Genomic DNA, 22,230 nt, shown 5'->3' with positions numbered 1-22,230 from the left:
AGCCGATCAGGTGCGCCTGGTCTGTGTTACCTGTCACCTGATTGGCTGAAATGACAAGCGCTGTGATTGGATCAGGCGTCCAATCATAGCAGAGGAGGAGCGGGTGGGGGAAGACAACAGGTTGGGGAAGAAATGGAGGACACTGGACACCGCTCGCTGCCTGCCGCCGTCACCCGCTTCCCACCCGAGACAAGGTAAGTGTCGGGCAGACGGGGGGCACAGTGGCAGCATTTCGGGCACAGTGGTAACATTTAATGGGCAAAGTGGCAGCATTTGGGGCACAGTGGCAGCATTTGGGGCATGGTGGCAACGTTTGATGGGCGAAGTGTCTGCGTTTAATGGGCAAAGTGGCAGCATATGATGGGCACAGTGGCTGCGTTTGATGGGCACAGTGGCTGCATTTAATGGCACAGTGGCTGCATTTGATGGCACAGTGGCTGCGTTTGATGGGCACAGTAGTGGCATTTGATGGCACAGTGGCTGCGTTTGATGGCACAGTAGCGGTGTTTGATGGGCACAGTGAATGTGTTTGATGGGCACAGTAGTGGCGTTTGATGGCACAGTGGCTGCGTTTGATGGCACAGTGGCTGCGTTTGATGGCACAGTTGCTGCGTTTGATGGCACAGTAGCGGTGTTTGATGGGCACAGTGACCGCGTTTCATGGTACAGTGGCTGCGTTTGGTACAGCGGTCGCGTTTGATGGGCACAGTGAGGCTGTAATTGATGGGTGTTTTTTTTCAGGATTTGCGCCCCCAAAAAAAATTTGACTGCCAGCCGCCACTGCCTAAGACATGCTAACTCTCCCCTTCAAAGATAAGCAGTTGTCTAATTCAGTTGCCCACCCACCACTAAACTGTACTTGGAATGGACACTATTTATTGAATGTCAAATGAGTATTGTTCTAAAAATTAGTCAGAAAAATTAAGAAATAAAACTATTCTAAAGCACCAAATGCCTTTCATACGATCCCCTGGCTATTTGAGTTTGTGTGTGACATTTCTGGGTTTTGCTAACTGCCGAGCACTTTGACAAAAACACAAGAACAAACACAACAAAACTCACCATGAATCTCCCCAAATGTCATTACCGTATTTTTTATATCTCTGCTCCTAATTCCAACTAAGCCCTGTTTTCTTGCAAGTTAAACAATTAAGTACACAGATATCATTTCTGTGTGTCTTCGAAATATAATTTTAGGAATAAAAATAACCATTGAATAGTCAACTCAAAACTAATATTTCAGTGTTTGGTAGATGGTGGAGCACTGAAATACTTGACAGTTTCTTAGATTTCTCCAAGTCTGTACACTTATAGAAGAAACGTGGCTCCTATTCTGGTGGATGTTTGAGTAAGTGTGCATGTTCCTGAACAGGTTATTTCAGGTTCAATGGGTTTTAGGTTGTGAGAAATTTCTTGTTAGACTGGATCTCGCCTGGCTAAGACTATGTGTAAAAAAAGCTTATATAAGTTACGAATTTCAGAGCAAATGAGGCATTGGACCATAACCAGGGCTCAAGTCCTGCGGGAACGCGTGGGAACGGAGTCCCTGCACTTTTTTCACAGCAGGAATGCAGTTCCCTTTGCAGGACTAGAGCAGCCGAGCCGCCCGAGCCAATCCTTCACCAATCGGCGATGCCCAGCTCGAGTCACTGTCAGGGGCAGGCGAACCTTAGTAATCCTTTATGTTACTGGCTGCTTCCTGTATATGGATTCATCGGGTAGTGTGCGGGTATTCCGTTACTTCCTCGATGCCGCAATGTCTCCTGGGAGCTTTTGTCATTGTTCCCAGGAGACACTGCGGAGGTCTGCCGCGAGTTATCACAGGATTTACAAAGAACTTGCTTAAAAAAAACATGCGGTTTAGTAATTATGCATATAAGCGTATCATTTTTTTTTTGGTGGGGGAGTGGATCTTGGGTGGGAGTTCCCACACTTTTTTCCCCAGGACTTGACCCCTGACCATAACCTTGTTGACAGAGCAACCTGTCACCTTGCCAACATTTCACCTCAGGGTGAAGTCCTCAAACAATAGTGGAGCAATGTGTATAGATGGATGCCAGTCACTTTTAGAATGCAAATTAAAAGAAGTTTATTGACTCTTTTGAAAAACTCTAGGGAGAGAGGGTAAGGATGCAGGACACCCTAAGACCAGCAGTTTTCACAGATGGAGAACCTTTACGCCAACCTGGCATTCAGTGACTGTAACTCTAGACTGTAAAGCACTTATCACCTCAGCTTCCAACAGAATGAACCAAATACTTCAGTGAGGTCCAAGCTTCACATCCAAACTTCTCCAGTCCCTTAATACATCTGGAGTTTCTCCATCGCTCCTCAGTTCCAAGGCTAGGCAAGCTAGGCCTCAAACTCAGGCATTTGCCCAGCCATATGGTTACCCTCTCTGGCAGCAGGCCTAAGAGGATTCAACAGCCAAATATATGCCTCCCCTAGGCAGGAGCCGCAGGAGAGAATTGAACAGCAGTAATTCCATGGAGCGGTTTCCATGGAGCAAAGTGTCATCGTGTTTGGCGGCGCCAGTGGTTTCCAGTGCCCCAGGCTAGATGAGGAGGGTGCAGGAGGAAGCCATCATACAGAAAGTCCATGGAATCTGGGGGAGGAAGCTGTGACATGCATGCTCCTACATTAGGCACTTTCACTTTATGTATGACGGCTTCCTCCTGTGCCCTCCTCATCTATCCCGGGACACAGGAAACCATTGGTGCCACTGAGCATGATGACACTGCGCTCAATGGAAACCGCTCTGGATCACTGAAACACATCTGCTGCCTCAAAGATGTGCCTACTTTAATCTACCATCTAGTGATGCATTACTGTTTAAATAAATGTGTTATTAATATTGCTATACATATACTGGTACTGCTTGTCTGTTTTCTTGGGTTGCTACACTAGCACATTTCTCTATAATAGAGCTTTAGATAGCAGTAAATACCTAAAGAAGTTGTAATCCTCCCCCACTCTACACTATCCAAACTAAAAAAAAAAAATGGGCTTGTCATACACTTTAATTTTCCTTTCCCTTTTGAGGTCAATGCAGTTTGCCAAAATTTCGAAATTTTACCCAAATTTCCTGATATTTGGGGAAGTATAAATCATCAGTTTTACCCATTCCTGTCTTGGAGATGGTAGGATGTGTAACAATATAATATCCAGTATATTCAAATGAACTGGATGAATATGATTACGAACTGGATGAGTTAACATTTTAGTGACTCTACTTGGATTTGGATTTGACATAAAACCTTAAAGGGGTTGTAAAGACAAAAATATTTTCCACTTAAATTAAAGTCTGACAGTAGCTGGTAAAGTAAAAAGTAATGTTTTGCATTATAACTAGTTTGATACCTGTTGAAATCGAGCTGTTTTATTCACCTCCAGCACTCCTGAATCGTTATTCTCACTGACTTCCTGGTTTGCGGTGCGCATTCATTCTTGCTACATCACGGCCTAATGGGAACTGCAGTTCCCATTAGGCTTAGCCTCCATGCCTGTGAGGGATAAGAGAGCATCTTCACGCAGGGCTGTAGTCATAGGGAGGGGGTGAGCACATTCTGCTTTCCACAATGCAAAACGGCTCAGATGCTGGTGGAAAGCAAGAAGAGGAGTGACAGAAAATGGCATTTTCAAACCTGGATTACTGTATTTTGGAGGTCAAAAGGAAAAACGAGGTAAGTGATATTTAAATGCTCTAGCTTACAGCAATCAATTGATCTAATAAAAAACGAACCTTTAGTGTTCCTTTAAATGTAAGCATATTTAGCCAGGTAATACAAAGTTATGATACATAGCGTGTGAAGAGTTTCTAAGGAATTGCAAAAAGTATGCCTCCTTTCTTTTCTCATACGTGAAAAGTATGTATTGTACCTCAATATCTGTTCCATTATCATTTCCTTCATCCAAAAACAAATCTGAAAGACCGGCGGCTTCAGAGAAGTCATGAACAGTGCTGGGACGGTTTGTGTCCACGGAATGCCTCCTCCATCTGTGCCTGGACAAGTGCAAGTCCACGGAAACACTTTCATCCACTCTGGATATGGGGGGACTGATGAAATAAGATGTGTCTAAAAAATAAAAAAACACAAAGAAGATTGATATAGGGATTACAATGTCATTTGATGTCAATTTGAAAGTTTCATTTCTCCTAAAACTGTAAATCTTAAGTCAAGGCACAGAGAGGGCAAAACATTCATTAGGGAAACAAATTGAATAACAGCATAGTAAAAATAAGTCCAGACAACGTATACTGTAGGTTTTCCTCTGCAACACAACCTTTCTATGCAAATACCAACTTCATACCTACATCCGTCATGTATGTTTATTGGCATACAGTGCGCAGAAATGGCCAGCGCTGAACAGATTTTCATTGGATGGGTTGTAAATAGAAAAGAACGTATCAACATACCGCCCAACTTTTTGAGATGGCAATGGGGGACACCTATCAACAAAAGTATGCAGGTATAGGAAACACACCCTGCCACGCTCCCTTAAAGGAGAATTGTACAAAAAAAAAAAAAAGATTGGTTAAACTCACGAGTGCTTTTTTTCCACTATTATTCCTTTATATTGGCTGTTGGAATTTACAAACACAGCAATTTAGAAATCAGATGAAAGGTTTAGCACTGGGAAACACTTTTTGATAGATAACAAGTACATTTTATATACAACTATATAGATCAGACCAAAATGAGGGACAAATGAGGAGCAAAGAGGGACAGAGGGACATTGCTCCAAATCAGGGACAGTCCCTCGAAATCAGGGACAGCTGGGAGCTATGGGCCAGATTCACGTAGCCCGGGCGCAGCGTAACGTAACCGATTTAGGTTACACCGCCGCAAATTTTCTGGCTAAGTGCCCGATCCACAAAGCACTTACCTGGAAATTTGCGGCGTTGTATCCTAAATCTGTCCGGCGCAAGGCGGGCCAATTCAAATGGGGCGGGTACCATTTAAATTAGGCGCGCTCCCCCGCCGGACGTACTGCGCATGCTCCCGACGCAAATTTCCCGACGTGCTTTGTGCGAAATTACGACGCACCAACGTTTTGTGAATCACAACGTGAAAAAAAGACTTGCGCCGGGAAATTTAAAAAAAAAAAAAAAAAATCAAAAGCGACAAGGGAAAGACAGGTATACTTTTACATGGTGTACTAATTTTACACTTTGTAAAAGGTGCCCTATCTTTGCGACGGCAAACTAACACTTGCGGCGACGTAACGACGGGAAAAAGTTTTGTGGATCACCGTAACTGCTAATTTGCATACCCGACGCTGGTTTACGACGCAAACTCCCCCCAGCGGCGACCGCGGTACTGCATCCTAAGATTCGACATTGTAAAACTATTACACCTGTCGGATCAAAGGGATATCTATGCGTAACTGATTCTATGAATCAGTCGCATAGATAGAAACAGGGATACGACGGCGTATCAGCAGATACGCCGTCGTATCCCTTTTGTGAATCTGGCCCTATGTATCAATACTGGAACTGGAAGAAGGGGAAAGGTACTAAAAAGGTAACAAAAGTACAGCTACCCTATAAAAGAAAAGACCAAACATGGCAAAACATACTACAAATCATCGTCACAAAAGCTGTTTTTGTCATTAAAAATTACCTTTGCATTTTGCGCCACAGCTGCTATAATTTTCAATAAAAAAGTCAAAGAATTAAAATGTCTCTTCCTCACAACTTTGGCTGTAAAAATTTAATAAGCATACTTTGATTCTGTTTACTAGAATTTTTTTTAAAAGGTGGAAAAAAATCCTAAGAAAAAAAAAAAAAAGAAGCACAGCCAGTACGTGGAATATTTTGTTGATAAGATATATGAAATTTAAATGACTCCGTATCTAGCTTAAGCAGTACATGCAGTTTATAATTGAAAGTGTCGGCTTAGACATTCAAAGCATATTATGAGCTTGTCAAAGCCTCTCTTGTACAAGAGAACATTAAATTAAGCTGAGGTTCCATCAGAATAACAGAGGAGAATAAATATACTTTTGGAAGTATCTTCCCTGTCTCTGCTGGTTGCCACAAAATTAACCAATGTTGCAAGATTAAAATCAATATAATAGGTTTATTGAGTATATTTGGACTTTTGCTGACATATTTGCCCCCTTAATAGAAAGCTGTTACAATAGAAATATTGCTGCTCGTCAACTGCCTTACCTCATAATAATACGGGGGGGGATCTCTGGACTGAAGATGAATATTGAAGCAAAAGTCTGATGTTGAAATGTTATCTTCGGCCCAATGCTTTTATCTTGTTATTTCTGTCTGGAGTTCAACTTTAATAGGACATATATTCTAGTCAACTACAGCGGATCCTTGGTTTACGAGTAACGCAGTTAACAAGCGCTTTGAAAGACGAGCAACTTTTTTTTTAAATCCTGACTCGGTTTGCTAGTGTTGTCTTGGAAAACGAGCAGAATTCAAACTAATAGGGTGTGCAGTTCCGCATTTGGCCAGAGCGCCGGTGACACTCGGAACGTTTCGGAGCCGTTTGGAAATACTCAGAAACACTCAGCCCCCCCCCCCCCACCTCTAGCCACATGCAGTATTGCATGCCATAGAAGTCAATGCGGAAACAAATTATCTTTGTTTCCATTGACTTCTATGGGGAAACTCGCTTTGATATGCGAGTGCTTTGGATTACAAGCATTCTCCTGGAACGGATTAGAGGCACTTTATAAGAGAATGCTTGGGAAATTTACAGAGAAGCTGCAAAATTAAGCATATATATATATTTTTTTTTTTTTTACGGTATACGAGGTGAGATACTTGATGGTCGCTATATTTTACCTTTGATTTGTTCCACTGTAAGGGATTGAACCAGAGTCCGGCTTGGTTTTTCCAGCCTCTGTGGCAGGCTGGATTCCGGTCCGGATGTTCTGGTCCACTGGAGTCCACACTCAGCTAGACATAATGGGCCAGATTCTCAAAGAGTTACGCCGGCGTATCAGCAGATACGCCAACGTAACTCCGAATTTAAGCCCGTCATATGTTTAAGTGTATTCTCAAACTGAGATACACTTAAACATGCCTAAGATACGACGGCCTGCGCCGTCGTATCTTAGGGTGCAATATTTACGCTGGTCGCTAGGTGGCACTTCCATTGCGGTCGGCGTAGAATATGAAAATGAGTCGTTACGCCGATTCACGAACGTACGCTTGCCCATCGCAGTAAATTTACGCCGTTTCCGTATGAGATACGCGGTGTAAAGATAAAGCTGCCCCCTAGGTGGCATATCCAATGTTAAGTATGGCCGTCGTTCCCGCGTCGAAATTTGAAAATTTTACGTCGTTTGCGTAACTCGTCCGTGAATGGGGCTGGACGCCATTTACGTTCACGTCGAAACCAATGACGTCCTTGCGACGTCATTTAGCGCAATGCACGTCGGGGAACTTTAAGGACGGCGCATGCGCAGTATGTTTGGCGCGGAAACGCGCGTAATTTAAATGATCCACGCCCCCTACCCGGATCATTTGAATTAGGCGGGCTTGCGCCAGGGGATTTACGCTACGCCGCTGCAACTTTACAGGCAAGTGCTTTGTGAATAAAGCACTTGCCCGTAAAACTTGCGGCGGCGTAACGTAAATGTGATACGTTACGCCGCCACAGATCTACATGAATCTGGCCCAAAAAGACCAGGAAGAGAGCACAGCAGAGCTCTGGCCTGAGACTCAGAAGGGAATCTGAGTGAGAGGAGCGCTGTTTGTTTGGATTGAAAGAAAAGGTTTGTTTTGCTTCATGTTTTGTCGGCGACGGGGACCAGCCCCGCACCGTATAGAGAGCAGTCTTCTGTTTAGTTTAGCGGCGGACGGCAAGGATTTGATTTACTGTTTTCGTTATGTTTTTTCTGACTTTGCACACCACCTGTAAATAAAACTGGCATGTACGCTGACCTTCATTCAGAGAAAAGGTGATCCCCACAAGCTAATCTCCCACAATATATATATATTTTTAATAAATTATTTGTAGGGCAGCAAACTACAAGTCCATACACTATAAAAACTTTGATGACAACATAGTAAATTATTGGAAAAGGCTGTGAAAATAAAATTTTGAACTGTAAAAAAAATAACCAACTAGAACAAAACCCTCAAACTATTACACTATCCCGGAGATCGATTCATTAGTAGAATCCCCCCAGAAGAGGATAAAGCAGGAAAATACCATTTCACCCATCGATGTCTACACAGCTGGATAATTACCCCTGACTTTGTGTCCCCAGTGACGGCGGTCATCAGAACAAAAGTGATTGGAAATCTCTTTAAAAGGGTCCTCAAACATTTCTTCCTAGCGCAAGTAACGTTAGATAGAAATGATGCTTGTATTTATTGCTATGTCCCTATTAGGCAGAGTTTCCCTCACTTAAAGAAGACCAAGAGGCACATATGTTTACACTGTCTTTCACGGATTGCTGTTCTAGCCCATAAACTGGGCAATAAAGTATAATTAGGCTTGAAGCCTAACAAGGCTATGAGAGAGCAGATGAAAAAGAGTGGAAAATGAGAGACAACATAATCAATTAATGGGGAAATGTTGGGGTTTGAGTATGGAAAGGGAACCTGGGGGGTGGAGGATCAAGCAAGGTTATACTTGGCATGGTTTGAGGCATATGGTTTCACAGATAGTTGAGATACAAGTAGTTCAATGAGGATATGATGTATTAAATCCAGTTGTCCCATCATTTTTTAGAAATTTTATGTTGGAGTCATTTAGGAAGCTTAACAGATTTCCATGGACCAAAACATGAATTCAGTTAGTTAGTTTTTTTTTCTACTTCTTCTTCTTCTTTGCTTAGCTTAGAAAATAAAAGTTTCTATTTTTTGTTCACTTGAATGCAGGCTATCTACAGGCTAGTACAAAAAATACAACCTAGTGATTCTTAAGGACTACAATGTGAAAAATCATAGGAATTAAGCAAAATATTCTAGACCAATGGCTACCAGTTTTGGACAGGTCAAAGCTTTGATAAAAGTTTCAGTCCTCCTTCACTCAATTTAAAATAGGTGTGAGCAAACCAATAAAAAATAAGACAACAGTAAAGTTAGCCCAATTTTTTTTATATTGTGAAAGATAATGTTACGAGTAAAATGATACCCAACATGTCACGCTTCAAAATTGCGCCCGCTCGTAGAATGGCGTCAAACTTTTACCCTTAAGGCTCCATTCACACCTAGGCGTTTTGACGCCCGACGCCTGACGCTATTGCAGCCTGAAATACGCTGGAGGGGTGATTTAACATTGTCGGCTATGGAGATGGTTCACATCTCCACGCCGAACGCCGAAACGCCATACGCCTGAAGTTCAAAACAAGTCCCTGACCCTTTTTTTCAGGCGGCTTCGGCGTTCGGCCATAGCCGACAATGTGTAAATCACCCCTCCAGCGTAAACCGCAGTAAAAAACGCCGCGTTTTGTCGCGGCAAATCGCGGGACAAAACGCCGCAATTTGTCGCGGCAAATCGCGGTACAATACGCCGCGTTCAGGTGTGAATGGAGCCTAAAAATCTCTATAGGCGACGTTTAAAATTTTTTTTAGGTTGCATCTTTTAAGTTACAGAGAAGGTCTAGGGCTAGAATGATTGCTCTCGCTCTAACAATTGCGGCGATACCTCACTTGTGCGGTTTGAACATTATTTTCATATGCGGGCACTACTCACGTATGCGTTCGCTTCTGCGCGCAAGCTTGTCGGGACGGGGCGCTTTACATTTTTTATTTATTTTTCTTATTAATTTAATTGATTTTATTCATTTTTACACTGTTTAAAAAAAATGGGTAACTTTTATTCCTGTTACAAGGAATGTAAACATCCCTTGTATGGAAAAAAGCATGACAGGTCCTCTTAAGGCTCCATGCACACTGGAATAAAAAATGTTGCTTCTAAAGGAGTTTTGTGTTCTGCCTGTAGAAGCAACTTAATGTTATCCTTTGTGTCCATACACATTAGGACGTTTACAGGCATATTTTTGAGAACAGAGGCAGGAAAAAAAAACCTTCTCATTCGCGTTTCTGATTTGAGCTCACTGTCAGAAAAATGTAAAACTCTCCTAAAACTCGTCTAAACTTTGTACAAAAAATGCTCCATATGGACGTTTCTTACTCCAAAAAGAACAGACTTTTTTTTAAGCCCAATGTGCTTGGAACCTTAATATGAGATCTGGTGTCAAAAAGACCTCAGATCTCATATTTAGAAAAAAATGCAATAAAAAAAAAAAATATTGTAATTTGAAAAAAAATACAACAGAAAAATGTGCCTTTAAGAAGCATGGGTGAAAGTGACGTTTTGACGTTGCTTCTGCCCTGCTATGCTATGGAGTCGGGTGGGGGCCATCTTTCCCTCACTCGTATTTCAGCCAAGCAGCGTGAAGGACCCGATCGCCTCCGCCGACGGCTCGGGTAAGCGGCGGAGGGAGTGGGAGAGGGGCCCCTCTCCCACCGCCGATAACGGTAAATTTGTGGCAAATTCGCCACGGAGACCACCGTTATTGTTTACAGGACTGGCCACGTTAAGGATGGATATCTCGGTTGTGGCAGCAGCTGCTGCAGTTACCGAGATATTCATTTTTAAAGTGATGACATATATGTACGTGAGCCGGTGAAGTATTCCAAGTAACTTTCTCACAGAATCAGAGGCCCCAATGTGTGACTTCACTTCCTTATTAAAATGGCATCTACTTCCTTATTAAACTGATGACATCACAGGGGCTGGGCATCTTAACCCAACGTGGTCTAAAAAATCAGGAACCCTATTAGATTTTCCATTGTTTGCTCATTTCTAAACCATATTTCTAAAACAGGGTTTTAAATTGAGTTTAATTGTATTTCATGTAACTTTATAGAAAAAAAAATCTAAAAAGTCACTCTAAAGGCAAAATTAAAAAAGTAACTCAAAAGTCCAAAGTAATGAATTATGCATAATGTAAATGTTAATCTAAAATAATAATCATATTGCTTCTGGTATGTAATAACTGGAGAAGCAATACATTCTTCAAACCACTTTTAACAAAGTCTAGTAATTAGACAAGTGAAAAATGATACAAAAACCAGGGAAATGTAGCTGTAGCATTTTTAAATTAATTTTTTTTTCTTCAAAAGATGAAAATGGTTAATGAGTTTCTGAAGCACAGATGAAACTATCTTGAAGAAAAAATAATGAACTTTATTATTCATGCCTGCTGGAGCTTGACATTTTGCACCAATTATATGAAGGTTAAATGGATTAATATTTTTTTTACCTTGAAAGGTGTGTCTTTTAATAGCATATGGTTTGTCCTTCAGTTTATGAACCCCAAAGATGAACTCATTTTAGACTCTAAAGCCAACCGTAAGATCACTAGAGAGCACTGCTTAAATATTGTTGCTAGAAGAGTCAGCAAAAGCCCTGACAAGTTATGGTGCCAGAGCCAAAAGGAATAAAAAACTTAAAAATAAATACTCCATTAGAAGAGCAGCACAGCCTAGCTACGTCTTGTCCTCGTCTCCAACCCAGGTTTTAAACTTGATGGCCCGGATTCACAGACAGTGGCGCACATTTATGCCACCGTAGCGTATCTCCTGTACGCTACGCCGACGCAGCGCAGAGAGGCAAGCATGGAATTCACAAAGCTTCCTCCCAAAACTGTGCTAGGTTTCCTAGGCGTAAGCCGACGTAGGTAGAAGTGGGCGTGAGTCATGCAAATGAGGCGTGACCCCATGCAAATGATGGGCCGAGCGACAGACAGATACGTATTATGAACGGCGCATGCGCCGTCCCGTGGACGCATCCCAGTGCGCATGCTCACAAATACGTCGGAACAACTGCCTAAGATACGCCGGATCACTGCCTACGGCGTGAACGTAACCTACGCCTAGTCATATTCACGTCCTACGTAAACTACGTAAAATACGCCGGCTTGTGTTCCCTGGTGCAGACCTTTGAATGTCTGCTGCTGAGTTACACCTCCTTTATGGGGCTTAACTTTACGCCGCGTAGCCTGCGTCGGGCGCACGTATGATCATGAATCGCCGTATCTCCCTCATTTGCATATTTGAATAGAAAATCAATGGGAGCGCCAAATGCGTCCAGCGTAAATATGCGCCCACTCTACACCGGCATAGGCAAGTTACGCCGGTGGAATGAAGCCTGTTTTTAGGCGTATCTTAGTTTTGTGGGCCCGGCACACAGATACGACGGCGCATAGTTGCACTTACGCAGCGTATCTCGAGATACATCGGCGCAAGTGCTTTGTGAATCCGGGCTGATGAGTTTATTTCTCATTTAAAGCTAAAGTCCCAGTAGATATGAAAAAAAAAAATCTGTAATCTATTTATTATTAGTTCATTTAGACTATATAATATACAGTATTTTAAAATGTTAAATGCTGATCCTGAAAAATCTAATAACTGTTAAAAGAAGTATGCCCAAATACCTTGTATACCTTTCAGTATTATCCACTATAATTTTCTTGCATAAAAATGTTCCTTTATGTGCTCAATTCTTTCATCTATTCTTCTCTCCACACAGATTCCTTATTTGTGGGTATTACTCTTGTAGACAGTGGCAGACCACAGCTGCCACTGTCCCTTTGTGTAGTTGCCATTGGCCCCCCTTGTGTAGTGAGCCACGGTCTGTGCACTACAGTTAGAAGCAACCTCTGATTCTCCCTTAACATACATGGACCAAGTGTGTGTAAGTAGCAAAGGTGGACCTCTGATGGGAGTATGCATGTGTTGTTCATTACATGACAGTGCACCCCACCACCACCACCACCATTACATTTTCCTTTTTGTGATTTCATGGAGACCAGTGCTGCATTGCCGCTTTTCCTGGAGACCAGGGCTCCAATTTTTACCAGCAAAATTAGGAAATTAAAGTGGAGTTCCACCCAAAAATGGAACTTCCACCCTTCACATTTGGCACCTTTCAGGGGGGAGGAGGGAGCAGATACCTGTGTAATACAGGTATTTGCTTCCACTTCCTGGCATAGATCACTGCGGTGATTGCGGTGACCTATGCCACTTTCGGAACCTACACTGTCCTCCCCCGCAGTCTTCTGGAAGACACACAGGTCCCAGAAGACAGCAGGGACCAGTGAGGACGCGCAGCGCGACTCGCGCATGCGCAGTAGGGAACCAGTAAGTGAATCCGCACGGCTTCACTTCCTGATTCCCTTACCGAGGATGGCGGCGGCAGCAGCCGAGAGCCGACACAGATTGGCTTTGGCTGCAAACATCGCGAGCGCACTGGAGAGGTAAGTGTGCTGATATTAAAAGTCAGCAGCTGCAGTATTTGTAGCTGCTGGCTTTTAATTATTTTTTTTGGCGGACCTCCGCTTTAAGGGGGCTGTCATACATTGGTTCTCTGCTGCTACAAGACCTATAAGCATGGAGCTAAGTGCCTAGCAAGCTGCATCAGCAAAAGAAGGACCTGGTGATACTTCTTCTTTATTACATATTTCTTGACCCCTGACCATCACATCTACAGTATATGAGTTTCTTGGAAATCCTGTTCCAAAACCAGGGGCAATAATATGGAGTTTTTTTCTCCCATCCTCCCTTCCCTTGTGCCTGTACCTCTAAACTCTTCTGGGGAGGGTTTCCTTATGATTTTGGCAGTGTTCATTTTGTCGATGAAAATATTTTTCGGCATAATTTTCATCAGCGACATGTTTCCAGTGCCGAAAAACTAAACAAAAATCAATTCAAATTTTCATCAACAAATGAAAACGGAACAAAAATGTGAGGGGGGGACGTTTACTCAAGTGAACTTTACATAATGGCTAAATCCATGTCTGTAGTTTGTTCAAACCTTAATACCATAAATAGTAACATTATTAGATTTTTATTCCAGGAGTATATAATGAGCTTGAGAAATGCTGAAATTATGCATTACAATTTAACTAAATCCATTTGATTTTAGTAGACTAAAATTGTTTTAGTCAACTAAAATGTACTGGAGATTTTAGTCAACCAAAATACAACTAAAACTAAAACAGATGACTAAAATGCAACTAAAATAGCATTTTAGTCAAAAGACTAAGACTAAGGGCCAGATCCACGAAGTGCGGCGCTTCTTTACGGCCGGCGTAGTGTATCTCAGATACACTACGCCGCCATAACTTACAGCGTATTTCCCGTATTCTCAAAGAATTTGCGCCGTAAGTTACAGCGGCGTAGTGTAACTGTGTCGGCGTAAGGGCGCGCAATTCAAATGGATGAGATGGGGGCGTGTTTTATGGTAATACGTCTTGACCCGACGTAAATGACGTTTTTCCTGAACGGCGCATTTTCCGTCCGTGGGGGTATCCCAGTGCGCATGCTCGAAATTAACCTGCAACAAGCCAATGCTTACGACGTGAACGTCATTCTACGCAAAGCCCTATTCGCGAACGACTTACGCAAACGACGTAAAATTTTCAAAATTCGACGCGGGAACGACGTCCATACTTAACATAGGATACACCTCATATAGCAGGGGTAACTATACGCTGAAAAAAGCCTTACGAAAACGACGTAAAAAAATGCGCCGGCCGGACGTACGTTCGTGGATCGCCGTATCTAGCTAATTTGCATACTCAACGCGAAAATTGACGGAAACGCCACCTAGCGGCCAGCGTAAATATGCACCTTAGATCCGACGGCGTACTAAGACGTACGCCAGTCGGATCTAGCCCAGCTTCAGGCGTATCTTGTTTTGTGGATACAAAACAAAGATACGCCGGAGCAAACTAGAAGTTACGCAGCGTATCAATAGATACGCCAGCGTAAACGCTTCGTGGATCTGGCCCTAAAACTACATCGACATTTGATGTCAGAATTAACACTGGATTTTGAAGTGTGTCTGTGGGAGTTTGTGCCTATTCAGACAAAATCATGTTTCATCAAGTACCGATGCTGGACAAAATGGCCTGGCTCACAGTCAGTGCTTTATTTCATCTCAAATGTTGAGGTCAAGGCTTGTCAAACCATGTATTATGACTCCTGTTGTCACTCACTTAGCTCAAGCAGCCTCTCCTTGAAATTCCCCTTCCTGTACTTTCCCTCCTCAAAGTCTTTCCACAGAAATGCTCTATCAGAAAGTTATGGCTTTGTACACAGGGGCCCTGTCGTGCTTGAACAGAAAAAGGCCTTTGCCAAACTATTGCCACAGGGTTAGAATGGTCCAAACTGTCTTTGTATGCTGTAGTACCCTTCACTGGAAATACCTGAACTTAATATTTGGGAGGGGTGTCCATATACTATTGGCCTTATAGCAGTTGTGAGAGTCTGGTGTCCACAAACGTTTGGCTATATAGTGTAATTGGGGAATCCAGATACAAGAAAGTGACTTTTATTATGGTCTATCTTCTTCATAGAGATAGTGTGACCAGGTGCCTTGGCTTTAGGTTAGGTAACAAGCAATGGAAATAACCTGTAAAAACATTCTCTCCAGGAAGGTACTTTTTTCCCTCCTCTTTAATGACCCATGGTGTTCTGTTGAATAGTGCCCTCTATCGAAAAATGGCACCTCCGGCCTGCACTTGCTCAGTATGGAGTGGCACAACAGCTGATTTCCAGATCAGCTGTTGTGACGGCGCATGAGCAGTGCATTGGAGACATTAGCCAACCAGCGCTGAGGGACAGAATTATTCTCCGATTCTGCCTCACACTTGCGGGGCATGTTCTGTGTTGTGCAGGACGTGTTTTTTCATGTTGATTGGAGGGTTCAGTGCTGCAAAGGGACAATGTTATTCTCTGATTCTGCCTTGCACTTGCAGGGCATGTTCAGTTTGCTAAAGGGTAGTTTTATTTTTTGTTTGCGAGGCAGAATCAGAGAATAACATTGTCCCATCGCAACACCGAACCCGCCCATCAACACAAAAAAACATGCCCTTCACAACACAGAACACGCCCCACAAGTGCGAGGCAGAATCGGAGAATAATTCTGTCCCTCGCCGCTTGTCGACTATTGTCTCTTACAACAGCTGATCAGGAAACCAGCTGTTGTGCCCTTCCATACTACGCTTGCGCAGGCCAGAGCTGGCATTGTTCGATAGAGGGCACTATTCGACAGAACACCAGCACAACTGATCACATAGCTTTATGCTAATATTTGAGTACACGTTTACAGTTAAACTGCACTCAAGTGAATGGAAAAATGCACTATTGCGGTGGGGTTGCCTCCACATTGGAGGGGTTAAATGCTCTTTTAGGTTTAGGGTGATGCAAAAAAGTTTTTTTAATTACCCAATCCCTGCAGGCTCCCTGCAGGTTGTAAGACCCCACAGCTTCTTCTCCCCTATGCTCTGGCACTTGCAGGTCTTCTGATGTCATCTAGTCCAATGGAGAGCCTACAGCTCTACACGGGACGAGTACAGGCTGCCAGGGGAGCATTGGATCCAGTAATATCAATGGCTTCTAGACCTTAACCTTCACAGTATGAGGTCATCCCCACTGCAAGGGAGCATTTTCCTTTCCTTTAAATTACCTTGATGATACTGACATCATTTTGAAGGCGCAAGTAAAGGAGGAATGAAATCTCTAGATGCCACCATCACATCACCTAAGGCCATTCCAGAGCACATTCCAATGGAATATTTTTTTACATTGAGTCAAAGTTGTAAACCTTAAATAAATCCATGGCCACTTTGCTCCTTCTAAGAACGTTGTATGAGGTACTGTCTAGACATGTTTCATTTAACCTTCATTATCACATGCTTATTGAACTTCATCATTTATTTTTTTACATTTTAAGTTCGTGACTTTGCTAAATATTAAAAGTCAAACAGTAAGGACAAACAGCTAAAAGGAAGTTGAAAGAATTACATGGTGATGAAAAAGAGATAAAAAATAAAAAAAGATTATGACTTAAGAGACAACAGAAATTGCAGCTTTTTATTGTTCCACATTTATAGACCAGCCTTCATCGAGAGACTACGCAGGGGTATATTTGTTATCGTTGAGAATCTAACAGGAGGAGTGATAACGCGTACACACGATCAGAATTTCCGATGAAAAAAAATACTTTTTTCCATCAGTGTTTAGAAATAGAACATGTTTTATTTATTTTTCCGATGGAAAACAAAATTATAGGAAATTCCTATTGTCTGTGTGCAACTCCGACTGAGAAAAAACCCACGCATGATCAGAATCAAGTCGACGCATGCTCAGAAGCATTAAAATATTTTTTCCTCAGTTCGTCGTAGTGTTTAATATCACAGCGTTTTGGACGGTAGGAATTTGGTCTGACAGTGTGTATGCAAGACAGCTTGAACGGAATTCAGACGAAAAAATTCCATCGGATTTTAGGCCATGGGAAATTCTGATTGTGTGTACGGAGCATTAGACTATATTTTTTTTATAGGAATATGTTGACTAGCTTTTGTTTGTGTCAGAATTAGAAGTCTGATGTCTGAAGAAGACGGACAACTGCAGGTCAAATGCAACTGTCAATCACATTCTAAATGCTCTCCGAAGTGTATGAAACAGATGTCAAAAGCTACCTCATTGATATGAGCCAAAGTCCATTAACTCAGACCTTTACAGACATTTATACCTTATAAGGAGTAACTTAAGGAGTTAGCTAATACAACAAAAAGTGATACCACCTTAAATAGTTATACACCATAGGTGCGCAGCCTATTGCATTAGGGTGTGCACCTCAAAGCTCAAACACTCATGTGCAGGGGATGGTGTTAGTAGGAATGACATTGGTAACAGTAGATTTTTTTTTATATAATTTTATTATTAATTTTTTTACAGTTTTTTAAACACATTTTTTTCATAATTTTTTTTTCTATAATTTTTTTTTTACAATGTGTTAGATGCCCCATTGAGGAGCATTGGTGAAATAACAGAGAAAGGGACTGAGGACAGAGATTCCCCAGTCCATTTTTATGTAGCCTTAGCTGCGATGGGGGTTCAGCAGGGGGAATCTGCATTGCACAGGGTGATTAGGGTGTGGCCAGGCACACCTGGCACACCCTGGTGTTTTACTTTTTGCTATAATAAATATCCCCCAAAAATATATAAAAAAACATTTTTGTTCCTCAGTTTAGGCCGATATGTATTCTTCTACATATTTTTGGTAAGCGTATATTGATTGGTTTGCGCAAAATAGGGGACAGATGTATGGCATTTTTATTGTTATTTTGTTTTTACTAGTAATGGCGGCGATCTGCAATTTTTATCATGACTGTGACATTGCGGCGGACATATCGGACACTTTTGCCGCTATTTTGAGACCATTCACATCTATACAGCGCTCAGTGCTATAAAAATGCACGGATTACTACGTAAATGTGACTGGCAGAGAAGGGGTTAACACTAGGGGGTGATCAAAGGGTTAAATGTGTATCGTAGGGAGTGATTCTAACTGTGGGGGGAGGGGACTCACAAGGGGAGGAGACCAATCGTGTTCCTCTTTACTGAGAACACACAGATCGGTTTCCTCTCACCTGACAGGATGTGGATCTGTGTGTTTACACACACAGATCCACATCCCTGCTGTGTGGCAGGCAATCGGGCATGCGCATCAGCTCCCGAGTGATGCTGTGGGAGCGCGTGCGCGCCCCCTAGAGGCTCGGGAAGCCAAAGACATCATATGACGGCGGCCCGGAGGGACAAAGGGTTCCTGCCGCTGTCATATGACAATGCGCGGTAGGGAAGTGGTTAAGGTACCGCTTGAAATCTCCTATTTTACCCACATAAAGGTGATCACATATAGTAGGTGTAAGGCTGTGCATACATCCTGCACTGGATTCATAATAGTGCTAAATTCTGCCTAGAAACTCGGTCGTGTGTACACTTTCGGCCGAGGAAGCCGACGAGTTCCTCGTTGAGCCAAATAGAGAACATGTTCTCTATTTCCTCGTTGTTCAATGAGGAAAGTTGGCTAGCCGAGATCCTCGGCGGCTTCACACAGAACTCGATGAGCAAAACAATGAGTTTTGCCCGTCGAGTTCCTCGGACGTGTGTACGGGGCCTAAGTGTCATTTCTGTCTGCTGTCTGGACTGTACGCTGCCTAGACATACTGTACTGGACTTATAATATAAAAATATAGTGTGTACTTGTCTTAATACAGAACACTAAGTGTAATCAGTAGGAATCACTTCTGACCAATTTTCCTGACACCAAATAAAAAATGGTGACAGGTGAAAGACTTCCAGTTGATGGACAGCCTCAGCTCTGTTCCTGTGTGCTGTGTGGCGGGGGGGAGGGGGCGTGTCACTTCCCTCCAATTAGCTCTCAGATCTCTCCTCACTGATGTAACTTCTGCCGTCCACCCCCTGCTTTTCAGAGCTTGGAGATCCAGTGTAAATTCTGCACTTTATTGAAAGTAGAGGAAAGGCGGCTGTAGATAAACTGATGTAGGAGGATTTATTTAAAGGGTCACTAAAGGAAAACATTTTTTTTGCTGAAATGACTGTTTACAGGGTATAGAGACATAAAAGTTAACTGATTCCTTTTAAAAATGATTAAAAATAGATTAAATTCTATCATATAATGTGCCTCTAGTTTCAGTTTCGTTTTTAAACTGGTTTCATGTTTATGTGAAGTAACGAGACCCACAGAACAAAAACAAACAAATCCAGGGCAGTGTTTTGTTTTTAAAATGAATCTGATTGGTTCTGAGGAGTTTTAGACACACAGCTTGGACCACAGTGAAAAGCTGCCATGAGATTTTTCATAAGGAGCCAGACAAGCAGGAAGTGTGGAGATCACAGCAGAATTACAGCAACTTCAAAGCAAAAACGAACAATGAAGACATGAAACCAGTACTGCAGTAAGGTAAAGGAAGCTATTTAGCTAAAAAAAAAATTCCTTTAGTGATCCTTTAATCTCTGTGTATCACCTGAAGTCAGTAACTTCACTGGGTATAGGGGTGAGAGTTTACAACCACTTTAAACTATTTTATAGTCCTGTATCTTCTGAAGGTCAAACTCCTCATTGACTAGCCATATCATTTGAATTGGGGCCTATGTGTTGTGTTAGCTATCAAATACAGTACATATTACCATTATTATTTTAATTCCCATAGAGAAACAAAATTACACAGATTGACCTTTGCATATAATTTCCTTTTTTTATAGAATCGTGTTATGTTCAACAGCCAGAACCCTTTATATAGACAGTATAATTGGATATCAGTGTGGCTGAACACATGTATATGTGGTTTGCTATATAAATAGGAAAGATGATGAACTGTATATTGCTGCAGCAGAGTTTGTAAAACTAAAAAAACGAATTAATAATGAAAAACGCAAAGTGATTTGTTTTGAACCACTGTACAAATCACTTTTTTATTTGTAGACACAATCTAAAAATCTAAAACCACATTACCCTTACTTAAAGGCTAAGTTCAACATCTGAAAATAAATAAATAAATGCATCCATATTGATTAACCACTTTAAAAAAAAAAGGTTTCGCCTATAGTTCTACCTTACCATCAGGGACTATTAACTAGTTATGGACCGAGCCTATTTTTCAAAATTGTGCCCGCTCGTGGAAAGGGTCGACAAACTTTGACCCTTAAAAATCTCCATAGGTGACGTTTAAAAATGTCTACAGGTTACCAGTTTAGAGTTAGACCTCGTACACACGACCGAGGAACTCGTCGTAAATGAAACATCGTTTTCCTCGACGAGTTCCTTGTCAGGCTTGTGGAGAAACTTGACAAGCTTTCTTTGCATACACACTGTCAAGACCAAATCTCCTCGTTCTCAAACGCGGTGACGTACAACACATACAACGGCAGGGGAAGTTCGATTCCACTGGCACAACCCTTGGGGCTGCTTTTGCTAATCTCATGTTACTGCGTGTTAAAGCCGTGACCGGCAGTTGGCCGCGAGCGATCTCCAAGCGCAAGAGGTAGAACAGGGACATGCGTGTGTAAACACATACATCCCTGTTCTGTTCAGTGAGGAAATGCAGATTGTGAGTTCCTAATAGCTAGAAACCACGGATCTGTCATTTTCTATAGGTCAGTCCTATCCCCCTTCAGTTAGAACACACATTAGGGAACACAATTAACCCCTTGATCGCCCCCTAGTGTTAACCCCTTACCTGCCAGTGGCATTTTTACAGTAATCAGTGCATTTTTAAAGCACTGATCGCTGTATAAATGCCAATGGTCCCAAAAATGTGTCAAAAGTGTCCGATGTGTCCGCCGTAATGTTGCAGTCCTGATAAAAATCGCTGATCGCCGCCATTACTAGTAAACAAATATTATAATAAAAATGCCGTAAATCTTTCCCCTATTTTGTAGACGCTATAAATTTTGCGCAAACCAAGCAATATATACGCATATTGCGACTTCTATTACCAAAAATATGTAGAAGAATACATACTGAGAAAAAATGTCCTTTTTTTAAAAAAAAAATTGGGGATGTTTATTATAGCAAAAAGTACAAAATATGAAAAACTTATGAAACAAAAAAAAATAAAAAAATATTGTGTTTTTTTTTCGAAATTGCCGCAATTTTTTTTGTTTATAGCGCAAAAAATAAAAACCGCAGAGTTGATCAAATACCACCAAAAGAAAGCTCTATTTTTGGGAAAAAAAGGACGTCAATTTTGTTTGGGTAAAGCGATGCAGTATCGCAAAAAAAATGGCCCGGTCATTGGGCAGCCATATCTTCCGGGGCTGAAGTGCGTATCTAAGCCCCAAAACAAAAACTTAATAGATTTCAGCTTGTCCTTGGAAATGGTGGCTGCATTAGTTCTTTAATTCTCACTTTGTGATTCTGCCAGTAACATACTGCAGGTATGTTTTAGGATAACAACTGGGGGAAGGTTTTGGGAGAACAGCACTCACTCTTTTGTATCAGGACAACAGAAAGAGGATAGGTCTATGGAACCCCAACCCTCTCCTAGTATATTAGTAAACTGGACAGTGCAGAATCTGGGGCAATTATGCATAGAAACCAATCAGCTTCCATTTTTTGTCAAAGCCTAATTGAACAAACTGAAGTTAGCAGCTGATTGGCTACCATGCACAGCTGCACCAGATTTTGAACTTTCCAGTTTTAGTAAATCAACCCCATTGTGTTCAATGGTACACTTAACAGATCAAAATGGACCAAATAAGAGAAGTTCAATGTTGTGGTTTACATACACTTCAACAGCAACTTATGGAGTCCCTTTTTTCTAATTGTAATGCGGTCAGTAAATTTGTCGCCCTGGTTATCACACCTTGCAGAATTTCAGCGGCGTGGGCCTTTTTCTGCACTGACATCGCCCCGAGGTGATTATACT

At 42.0% G+C, this 22,230-nt stretch overlaps 1 protein-coding gene across 1 annotated transcript in view; it reads right to left on the bottom strand.

Annotated features, from left to right (window-relative positions):
• PLXDC2 (plexin domain containing 2) overlaps positions 1-22,230 on the bottom strand; it is a 696,254-nt gene that overhangs the window by 440,243 nt on the left and 233,781 nt on the right. Inside the window, exon 2 of the mRNA XM_040352492.1 lies at positions 3,880-4,076. Coding sequence (XP_040208426.1) covers positions 3,880-4,076 — 197 coding nt within the window. The remainder of the gene's footprint in view (positions 1-3,879; positions 4,077-22,230) is intronic.

This window comes from Rana temporaria, chromosome 5 (genome assembly GCF_905171775.1).
Source record: "Rana temporaria chromosome 5, aRanTem1.1, whole genome shotgun sequence".
NCBI classification, from domain to species: domain Eukaryota; kingdom Metazoa; phylum Chordata; class Amphibia; order Anura; family Ranidae; genus Rana; species Rana temporaria.
The sequence above is the reverse complement of the archived record's forward strand: the minus strand, read 5'-3'. Positions and strand labels throughout refer to the sequence as shown.